General features: G+C 45.4%; 1 protein-coding gene across 3 annotated transcripts in view; it reads right to left on the reverse strand.

The window, feature by feature from the left end:
- Positions 1-11,538, reverse strand: part of CROCC (ciliary rootlet coiled-coil, rootletin) — a 77,789-nt gene that overhangs the window by 61,583 nt on the left and 4,668 nt on the right. For 2 of the 3 annotated variants that reach the window (XM_069078754.1, XM_069078753.1), the window contains exons 1-3: positions 11,126-11,347; positions 7,353-7,494; positions 6,764-6,918 (exon numbers count right to left, since the gene is read on the reverse strand). In XM_069078754.1, the coding sequence (XP_068934855.1) occupies positions 6,764-6,918; positions 7,353-7,494; positions 11,126-11,221 (393 nt within the window). In that variant the 5' untranslated portion in view covers positions 11,222-11,347. Of the gene's footprint in view, positions 1-6,763; positions 6,919-7,352; positions 7,495-11,125; positions 11,348-11,538 lie in introns of those variants that run through there. The other variant, XM_069078755.1, reaches the window with a different exon arrangement.

Raw genomic sequence — 11,538 nt, forward strand, 5'->3', positions numbered from 1 at the left:
GTGTGTGTGTGTGTGTGTGTGTGTGTGTGTGTGTGTGTGTGTGTGTAGGGGAGGAGAAAGGAGAGGAGGGGAGAAGGGAAAGAACTCAAAGCAGAGCTGGCCAACCCACCCCCCACCTCCAGAGACAGGGCAGGAGTCAGGCATGGAGTAGGGGCCCCCAAGCTTCTGCAGGGGTAACCTTCCTGACCTCCAGAGTCTGGAGAAAATCTCAAAATGTGTGAGCCTGCACACATGTGTGTGTGTGTGTGTGTGTTGTGTGTGTGTCCCTGAGTCTTGTGTGTGCACCTCTGGCTGGTCTCTGTCCATGACAATGAGATGCTCTGTCTGTGTATTTGGGAGTCTCTGCTGCACACATGTCTGTGTGTCTGGGGGGGATTTGCACTTCTGACCGTGTGGGTGCCATACACCCCGGCTGATCTCTGGGGGAGCGTAACCAAATTTTCCCCAAATAGGACAACGGAGGAGTGTAACCCTGATTTCTTTCTCTCTCTTACCTTTCCCCCACCCACCCATCCTCCGCTAAGACAAAGGCCTCACCATACACCCCTGATTCAAGAAGCCAGAGCCGCTTCCTGTGGCCAGCAGGTTAAAAATACAGACTCCATATGTGAATACAAGCATGTCCAGCCTTTCCCATGCGGCCCCAGCCTGAGAGTGCATTACTCCCCTTTATTTTTCTGTTCTGTCAAAATCAAACCAGCCTTACCTTGTTATAAGGTAAACCTTACCTTCCTCACACCAAACACTCCATCAGCCATTTCAGGGCCTTGCCCCCAAACCTGGAATTCCTCCCTTCCTCACCTCCTCCTCCCAGAATTCCTTCAAAGTCCACGGAAGGTCCTTCCTTCTCCCCCTCCGGCTTCTAGCATCACATGTATGTATGGATAGACATATATCCACTTCATATATATTTCATACATATTCCTATATATACATGATGTTTCCATTGATAGAAAGAAAGGAAACAAGCATTTATTAAGGACCTCGTATATTTCAGGTACTAGACTATGCACTTGACAAATATTCTCTTTAATATGACTGGCTTCTTTTGTGATCCCACATATTTTACCTATTCAAAAGCATCCTTCTGAGAAGGGGTCACAGACTTTATCAGATACTACTAATGAGGTCCATGACTGCCCTTGGGGCAGCAGAAAGAACACAGGGATTTGGGGTCAAATATAATATCTCACAATAACCCTAGGAGGTAGGTGCTGTAATTATTATTAGTACCATTTTACAGCTGAGGAAACTGAGGCAGACTTGCCAAGTCACACAGCTAGTGACTGAGGCTACATTTGTTTCCTGCCTCTTGGTGACAGAAGGTCAACTCTTTGAGGATACTGGACTATTTTATTTTTGTCTTTAAATCTCCAGCATCTAGCCCTGGCACACAGTAGGCCCTTAATAAATTTCTATTGGTGGACTGATTGATCAAAGTAGGCTAAAAGCTGGGAAAGGAACTGGGGGGTCACCAAGTCTACTGTGGAATGGAGAAGGTTAATATATATCCACTAGATCCCACCCTCACTCCTGGCTTCCAAGCAAAAATAATGTTAATAACTGACATAGCAGATAGAATTCCAGGCCAGGAATCAGGAAGACCTGAGTTCAAATCTGACCTCAGACATTTACTAGCTGTGTGACCCTGGGCAAGTCACTTAATCCCGTTTGCCTAAGTTTCCTCATTTGTGAAATGGGCTGGAAAAGGAAATGGCAAACCACTCCAGTATCTCTTCCAAGAAAACCTCAAACAGGGTCCTGAAGAGTCAGAGATGACTGAAATGAACAAAAATAATGTATATTGCTATGAAGCCATATCTCATTGGAAAATACATTATCTCATCTGAATTTAACAGGTGAGGCTGGTACTACAGCTGTTACTTGACCTACTCTACAGATAAGGAAACTGAAACTTAGCAAAATGATTTGCTCATAGTTTGAAAGCAGGTAGGTATCAGAGGTGGAATTCAAACCCAAATCTTCCGACTCTCAAATCCAACTTTTTACTCACTAGGACAAGTCAAACTGAACCAGTCCCTGCCCTGCTGACCATGGAGGTGGGACTAAGAGGCCCAGGAGTTTCTACTCAACAAAAAACTATTCACATAGAGAATCTGTCTGCTAGTAAGGTGGGAGGCTCCACTCCCATCGACCCCAAGAAACCCTCCTAGATGACAGAAACTCTAAAGACTCCACAGGGCCCCGATTAGGGGTGCAGCAGTTTACAAAGGCAGCATGGTTCTGCGAGAAAAAGGCTGAATTTGGAAGGACCCGCTTCTGGATGAAGCCAATTCATTTCTCTAGGACTCAGTTTCCTAATGTGTAAAAATTAAGGGACTGGATGAGATGGTCTCTGGGGTCTGGCTAGTTGGAGATCCTCTGCATCAGCACCTGAATTCTTCTCCCAGCCATGACCCCAGGCCCAGGGGCAGCTTCACCTCAGCTTATGATGGGGCTGCTGGGGGTAGGGAAGGGCAGTGCCCAGTCCAGAAGGCTGGCATTCAGCAGGTGCCCTCCCACACATCTATTCAAATGATCTGCTTGAACATTGTCCCAATGGGATTTAACATCTCCATGTTAGAACAGCGGCTCACACTCCTAATAAAACAGGGATTACAAAGCTTGGTCTTCCCAACTTCCCAGGGGAGAGGGGAGGTTGGGCGTTATTATTCCCACTTCTCAGCTGAGGAGACTGAGGCTCAGAGGGGCTGGGTATGCCCAAGGTCATAGTGTAGTTCAAGGATTTTTAACCTAGAAGCAAGACACCAGGGAGTCTGAGAATAGATTTCAGGGAGTCTGTGAACTTGGTGGAGAAACATTATTACATTTTAATTTTAGTAAGAATGGATTCTTTTGTAATCCCATGTATTTTATACATTTAAAAGCATTCTTCTGAGAAGGGGTCATAGACTTTATCAGACACTACTAATGAGGTCCATGACACAGAGAAAGTGGAAGACCCCTTGGGGGCAACAGAAATAACAGTGGGGCAACAGCAAGATGGCACAGTGAATAGAGCACCGGCCCTGGAGTCAGGAAGACCTGAGTTCAAATCCAGCCTCACACACTTGACACTTACTAGTTGTGTGACCTTGGGCAAGTCACTTAACCCCAAACGCCCTGCTTTCCCTCCTCCAAAAAAAATTATTTTTAAAAGAGAGAAAAGAGAAAGAGAGAAAGGATTTGGAGTCAAATGACCAGGGTTTGAATCTCAACTCTGCTCCCTACATGTAATTTGTGGGCCCTTAGGCCAGGCACTGTCCCATATCTGTGCCTCAGTTTCCTTTTCTGGAGTTAACGGAACCCTAAATGCTGTGACTTGATATGAATAAATTTCAGAGTTGGGTTCTGAATCCTGGTCCCTTGGCTCCAAATATGGCACACTTCCCATTATACCATATTGCCTCTATTGGCAGAGAACTGCCCAGAGAGAAAGGATCTGATTTCTAAGGCTGGCACTTGCACGAGAGGACACTTGCCAATAGGTACCCACCCCACCCCCAAACTCCCAGGCTAGAATCAAAGGCCGGCTTAGGGTCCTACAGTCTGGCTTTCCCCTTTTGTCCCTCTCTTCCAGCAGGCTGATCCTGAGAAAATCAGCTCCACAATAGCCCAAGCATCCATCCATTCATTGGTGGGGAGCCCATCCACCCTTATCCATCTCGTGGCAAGTCCCAACAAGCCCAGAACCTAACCCTGGGCTCCCCAGCTTGTCCAGGCAGGCCTGGGAAAGGAGAGCAAGTCAGTACAAGGCTATATGGGCCTGGGGCCATGGGCCACAGACACAGACATACAAAGGTGTGAATCCCCTGTAACCTGGACAGGCACATGTAGCCCCAGGCATGTGCAACGTGGATGGAGACTCAGGAAACCCAGAATCTAGCCCCAGCTATGTCACTAGGGGGTCTATACCTTAGGCAAATCACTTTCAGGGAGTCAGGAGACCTGGGTTCTTGACACTCACTACTTTGGGTTTCTTTAGTCCTTCCTCTCCCTGCGTGGCCATTTCCATATCTGTAAAATGTTGGGGTTCAACTAAGATGATCTTGAATATTCTTTCCCTGACATTCCATCTTCTAAGGGCCCTCCCAGCTCTGACAGTTTTTCTTCTAAAGTCCTTCCCATCTCTGACATTCTGTGTTCTAAGGCTCCTCCCAGCTCTGACATCCTGTGTTCTAAGGGCCCTCCCAGCTCTGACATCCTGTGTTCTAGGGGCCCTTTCAACTTTAATATTCTTCTATGCTCTAAATTCCTCTGCATTTCTGGCATTTTCTGTGCTATGGACTTTCTTAGCTCTGAAATTCTCTGTTCTAAGGTCCCTCCATCTCTGATATCCTGTGTTCTAAGGCGTCATCCAACTCTGACATTCTCTGTTCTGAGGTCTCACCCAGAGTTGACAATCTATGTTTTAAGATCCCCTCTAGCTCTGACATTATAAAGGATATGTTCTGATATTCTGCATTCCAAATTACCTTCCAGCTCTTATAGTCTAAGATCTAAGGCTGCTCTTGGTTCTGAAATTCTATGCTCTAAAGTGCCTCCCAACTGATTTTGTTTTTAGACTTTACACACACACACACACACACACACACACACACACACACCCCAATATACTCCACTAAATACTCCCTAGTGATAAAGAAAAACATTTAAGCCCAAACATCCAGAAGAGTGACATCATCTCACAGTATATAAAATATTTTACACTCGTAAATTAATCACGTGTTTCATTATTTGTTCTCTGGAAAGATCAAATTTCCCTAAGTCTCTTAATTGCCAAAGTTCGAGGCCTTTCCTCTGTCCTCATGATCTCCCACATCTGCCACGTCTGCCACAGCACTCCACACTCTCTTCCTAGATCCCGTCTCCTCCTCCAGCTCTTCTTGCTGGCTTGTTCCATCAATTATATAAAGAAATAGCAATGATAGAGCTGGCTTTCTTTGCTATTCCTTAACTTTGTGGGAACTGACTGTTTCAGTGAACTTTGTAGGGTTTTCTAAATAAAACATCCTATCACCTGCAAAAAGTGACCCCTTTGTTTCTATATAAGCCTACACCTATTCCATGCATTTTTTTTTTTATTATTGCTCTAGTTAGTATTTCTGGGAGTATGTTAAATAGCAGTGGTGATAATGGGCATGCCTGCTTTAACTCCAGACCCAGGGCTTTATTCAAAGTACCACCTGAGTGTCCCTGTATATCCTGTATATGTATGTGTGTATATATGTGTATATACGCATGCAGACACATATATACATGCACACACATATATTGTTTGAACAGAGTTGTTTGCATGTTGACTATTGTAAACTCCTTGAGAACACAGACTGTAATCTTTTATGGTCTATCAGGGTTAAGTGACTTGCCCAAGGTCACACGGCTAGTATCTAAGGCCAAATTTGAACTCAAGTCCTCCTGACTCCAGGGGCCAGTGTTCTATCCACTGCCCCACCTAGCTGCCCTGACAAGGCCTGTATTTCTGCCTTTATTTGTATCTTGGCACTTGGCACAATGCCTGGCATACAGCAAGCATTTAATAAATGCTTGTTCATTTAATTTGACTCGACAAATTGTCTGACCATTCCTCTACATCTTCTTTGCTGAAGCATCCTCCCTGCCACTACTCTGGGCACTCTTCAAGGCTCTGCCCTGGACCCTCCTCTGTCTCCACCCTCTCTCAGTGACTTCATCAGCTCCTGGGGGTTTCTTTCTCATTTCTATGAAGAGGACTCCTTTAAACTACATTTCCAGCCTGAGTCTCTCCCTGAGCTCCGGTCCTACATCAGCCACTGCCCACAGAACATTTCATTTGGGATTGCTTTAGGGATCGCAAATTCAGCATTTCCATAAAAGAAAAAAAATGTTCTTTCCCCACCAAAGGCAACACTTCCTTCTAGTCACCCACATTTACAACATGGCATAATTAGCCTTGATTCTTCACCCTCCCTCACCCCATATCAGTTGTCAAACCTTGTTTCTACCTTCATCTCTTGGCACATAGTAGGAATGGCATATGAGCTTGCCACATAGTAGGAAGGAAATGAATAACTGCTTGTTGAATGAACCAAGTGCCTGAATGGGGCCAGGTTCTTAAGGTCTTTCAATGCCAAACAGAGGAATCTGTATTTGATTCTAGAGGTAACAGGGAGCCAATGAAGTTTCTTGAGTAGGGGGAATGTTCTGTTTTAGGAACATCACCTTGCCAAATGCTTGGAGAACAGACTGGAGCCTGGAAACGCTACACTGGGATGGGGGTTGGAGGGCAGAAAGGGGTTAGGATCCACTCCTCCATGCCCATGGGAGATGTAGTATGGTGTAGGCATGCCAGTCTGATCAGACCACAAAGATGTCCAAACTTCTGGTTTATCTGGAAGAGTAGGTAACCTCTAAAGGTCTCTCCTAACTTGAAAGTTAGAATCCTATGGTTCTAACTTGTATAATAATGACCGTTATCATACACAAAGACACACACATGGGGACATGCACATACTTTTGAAAGACATACACTCAATACACACATTCATTCAATTCTGGCTCACTGACTTGGATCTAAATTTCCAGATCATAGATGAGGAATAAATGATACCAGTGAGTTAAAGGACTTGGAATCATCAGATTACTCTGTCCATTCCCTTTCCTCCCAATGAGGTCATTCTCGTAACGAGCCCCAGATGAGCAGACTTGGTGTTCCCCCAAGTCTCATTCTTTTCCAAAGGCAACAACCTTTCCCCTCTAGCCCCCAGGCTCCCCAAGCACCTACCCGCTCACTGATAGCATTATATTTTATGGCCAGCTCATCCCTTTCTGCCCGGCTCTGGGCTAACAGGTCCTCAATGCGGGATAGTTCCTGCTGCAGGATACGGTTTTCTTCCTGGAGTGTTAGCAAGGATGCCATCTCTGGAGACTGAGCAGCCTCTGGGGTGGGGGAAGTGAGGGAAAGAGACCTCAGCATTGTTGGTTCAGTTCTGAGAAGTTGGAGAAATCAGACCCCATCCACGATCTCCTCCCCTCTCAAACATCCAACCCAACGGAAGATATAAAGACTCAAGAATTATTAGGTGGGGGAATCCCTCCAGATGAAGGAGAGACAGCCACAAGATAGACACAGAATGGGCTGATGCTGCCCCTCCCAGGGCCATGGCACCATTGCTTTCTAGGAACTGAAACCCTGCAAGACTGCCTCTTCCCCAGTGCAGGCATATAAAACACCAACCATATGGGGTTTCCAGCCACAGCCACTTTGGATCCCACCTTTTGAAGATCTCCAAGTCTCTCACTGTCCTAGGATATCTAAGGTGACCCCAATATGCCCCAGGGATGGAAGTGCTCCCACAAAACAGGGTCCACACCTGGGTTCTCAGGCTCAGAGAGATTCCGTGTGACGATTTCACGGATGCAGGCAGGTAGGCGGGACGGCCCTGCTTCCTGGGCTGGGTCCTGCACTGTCAGGCCCTTTTCCTCCTCCGAGGTCTGGAGGTTGCTTTCCAGTTTCTAAGGGGAGAAAGGCAGAGATATCCTGAGAATAAGAAAGCTAGGAAAGTCTCATCAATATCTTAGGATTTTGTCATAATGTGTTGCTTCCCAACATAGTAGGCACATCAACAATTAAAGTCCTGAGAAGACTCTAGGATCCCATAAGATGAAGATGGGAGAGGTGGCCAAGGTCTGAGGAAAAATCCATCCAATCCAATATGCATCTCTTAAACATCTACTGTATACAAGGCAGTAGGCCAGGTACTAGAGATACCGAGATAAAATACACTCACTCAAGAAGTTTACATTCTATTCAATCAGCAAGCATTTATAAGCACCCACAATGTGTTGACAATGCTCTGGGAGGGGAGGCAGGTACAATATGTAAACAGTAATAACAGCCAAGCTACAACAACATGTATATAGTTCTTTTAGGCTTAAAGTTTTACACAGAGATCAAAGAAAGGAAAAAATTAATAAGTACTAAAATATTTATAGCACTTTTGTGGTGAAAAAACTGGAAATAAGGAGTGTTCATTAATTGGGGAATGGTTACACAAATTATGGCATATGCAGGTAACATAAGAAATTGTGCTATAAGAAATAATGAAGGGTATGGCTTCAGAAAAACCTGGGAAGACCTATATGAACTGATGCAAAGTGAAGGAAGCAGAACTAAAAGAACCATTTACACAAGGACAACAACCGTGTAAAGATAATCAACTTTGAAAGATGTAAGAATTCTGATTTATGCAATGACCAACCAGGATTCCAGAGGACTGATGATAATGTGACGGACTAAATATGCACAATGAGACAGGAATTTTTGGATGTGACCAATACGGAAATTTGTTTTTCTTGACTATGCAAACTTTTTCGAAGGGTTCTGTTTTTCTTTTTTTTTTCCCAATGGGGGGGAGGGGTAGGTTGGGAAAGGGGGAGAGAAAATAAATGCTTGGTGAATTTTTTTAAATCTAATTTTTAGAAGGAAAGGTTAAAAAAGAAAACCAAAAGCATTTTACAACTATTATCTCATGTCTGATTCTCATGACAATCCCATGAGGTAGGTGGTATTATTACCCCCATTTTACAAATGAGGAAACTGAGGCTCAGAAAGCCTGCGTATGTGAGAAGCAGGATTTTAACTCGAATCTTCTTGCTCCAGACCTAATATTGTATCTACCCGCTGCCTTTAAATGGCTGACATTTCTACAGCTCATGAAGGTGGAAAAGCACTTTATTCACATTTGGTAAGGTGATTGGACCCTTACCACAATGCTATAAGGCAGGCGTATTATGATCCCCATCTGTAAGTTAACTGATTTGCAAGAATAGCTAGTATCAGATAATGAACCTGAACCCAGGCCTTTCTAATTTCAAGATGTGTGTGTATATATTTTTATGTATGTGTATATGTATGTATATATGTTTATGTGTGTATATCTGATAAACTGAGGCAGGGAATAGCAACTAGGGATATTTGGAAAGACCTCAGTCTTGAAAGAAGCTGGTGACTCTAAGGTATAGAAAGGAGGAGGAAGAGCATGCCAGGTATGGTACAGTCCATCCACAAGGGTAGGAGATGGAATGCTGACTTCTGCAAAGAGCGAGAGATTAATCTGGCTAGAATATGGAATGTGTGAAGGGGAAGTGAGATGAAGTAGACCTGGAAAAGGAGGCTGTATTCAGACCGTGAAAGGTTTTAAGCACCAATGAAAAGAGGCTGTATTTTATCCTAGAAGTAATAGGGAGCCAGTGAAAATCCTTAAGCAGGGGAGGGGAGGAAAATGACATGATCAGACTTAACCTTGCTTTGGGAAGAGTATTTTTGCAGGAGTATAGAGAGGATATTTTTAGAGAGGGGAGAGTCTATAAAAGTGGGGAGTCCAATTAGGAAGTTGTTACAATAGTCTAAGTGAGTGGTGATGAGGATGGTGACCCTGTGAGTGGAGAGAAGGGGATGCATGTAAGATTCATCAAATATCGCCTCCCATTTCTGTAATGGGAAACTAAGGCTCAAGAGGGGATGTGACTCAGCCTGTGTCAAAGTGATTCAGTGGCAAAGCTTCAGATCCTCAAACTTCAAATTCAAGCCTAGAGCTCTTCTTCTACAACAACACTCCCAAGAATAGTGAGGCAGGGACCTGCCAAGGTGTTCTCATCCTTCTCTCTAGCTCCAGGAAGACCATACCTGGGCACAGGGTCCTTCCACACCAGAAAAACTCATAAGGAGTCATAGTCAGGATAGGGTCACCGAAATTGTGTATGTGTTAGGTGAGATGAGATGGGGGGAGAGCAGGGACCCTCCACCTAGCAGCTGACTCAGCTCTCAGCAGAGCTTCACTACCCAAACCTTCCCTTCCCTTCCCAGAGCTCACATGTCCCTGAGAATCCCACACAGCAAAATACCCAGGTCCTACAGACCAAGGCATGTCAGCCAGGCTCAAGTGCACAGGGATCTAAACTGGTTTTGGTGGGGAAAGGAATAAGTAGGAAACTGAGGCCTGAGCCTAGCAATAAAAGTTTGGAGGAGAGGGATGCCCCATGGTTCACTCCTCTCTCAGGGAGGATATTTCCCTCCCCAAAGTTACCAGCATAAAACGCTTTAGCATGAACAGGGGCCATTCATTCCCTTAGTATCACTGGATTTAGAGGTGGGAAGGACCTTAGAGGTCACACAGTAAGTACTTAATGTTTTTTCTTTCATTCATTCATTCATTCATTCATTCATTCAAGTAGTATAACCCCTTCATTTTACAGATGGCAAAACTGAACTGTGGAATGATTTGCCTAAGTCCTATAATTAGCTAAAGGGCAATGTCGCTGAGTGGGTAGAGTGATAGACTTGGGAGTCGGAAAGTCCTGGGTTCAAATCTTACTTCTGACATTCAATGGTTTGTAACTATGAACAAATCAACCTTTCTGGGCAGGGATTTCCTCCTTTGGAATAATGACCTGTAGTGCCTCCCTCACAGAACTGTGGGGAGACTCAAATGAAGAATTAAATATTTCAAATGAGATAACATAAGCCAAGCATTCTCGAGACATAAAATGTTAGGATTACTGAGTCAGTTACTATACCACAGATATCAGATAGTCTTACTGAAAGGCGGTATGGTTATAATGGTTAGGGAACCTGCTTCAGAGCCAGGGAAATCTGGGTTCGAGCCCCACCTCCAACACCCCCTTGCTATGCAACCCTGGGCACATCAATCTCTCAGTGCACCAAGGGATTGTCTAAAGCCATAAAATGAAAAGCAGGTGCCTTACTGATTTGGTAGAGGGAGTTTCCTTTCCCACAGTTCCTTACATTGATGAAATCATAGGTCTGGTTAAAAAAATTCTCATTAGCTGGAGCAGCAGAGGTAAGTGGAAGAGCCAGAAATCAAAAACTCATTGCTGAGGCTTGTGGCTTCCTCTCTCGAATTTCTCCACTGCCACAGGCACAATCCTAGCTCAAGCCCTCATCACCTCTCACCTGGGCTATTATGATAGCCTGTTAAGGACCCCCTCCCTTCCCCAGCTTTCCTTCTCTCTCCGCCACAGCCAGGGGCCATCTTCGCTCCATCCCCACCACTCACCCGATCTGGGGAGTCCTGTGGCCCCTGATCCTTGCCCAGGCCATCCCCACCCCTCCCTCAGGACCCACCTGAATAACTGTCTCCAACTTCGGTGCTGCCACCGGTGGCTCCTCGTCTCTGGAGCTCATGGGGAGAGGCAATGGGATCCCAGCAGTGCCTGGCATCCAATCCTCCCTACCTCCTCTTCCTGGGCTCTGCCAGGGTAAAGCACTGGGTAGACAGTGCTGGGCACAGAGAGATGCCCTCCGCCTTATTCAGGAGATAGTGACAGCTGCCCCTGCCCCTGCTGGCCTCAGCAGAGACTCTGGGCCAATCCAGATTATAATTAAATCTCTGACTGACAGTTCTTCCCCCCCCCCATGTGACCAGGAAAGGCGGGAGAGGGGGAGGGACCCTAGAATGCCAAGTTCTCCCTCATCCCCCCCCCCCCCCCCCCCCCCCAATCTACAAATCGATCACACTCCCCCATTATTACTTTTTT

This window comes from Petaurus breviceps, unplaced genomic scaffold (assembly GCF_028583685.1).
Source record: "Petaurus breviceps papuanus isolate PSGF00001 unplaced genomic scaffold, PetGlider_PUasm1.0 91041, whole genome shotgun sequence".
Classification (NCBI taxonomy): Eukaryota; Metazoa; Chordata; class Mammalia; order Diprotodontia; family Petauridae; genus Petaurus; species Petaurus breviceps.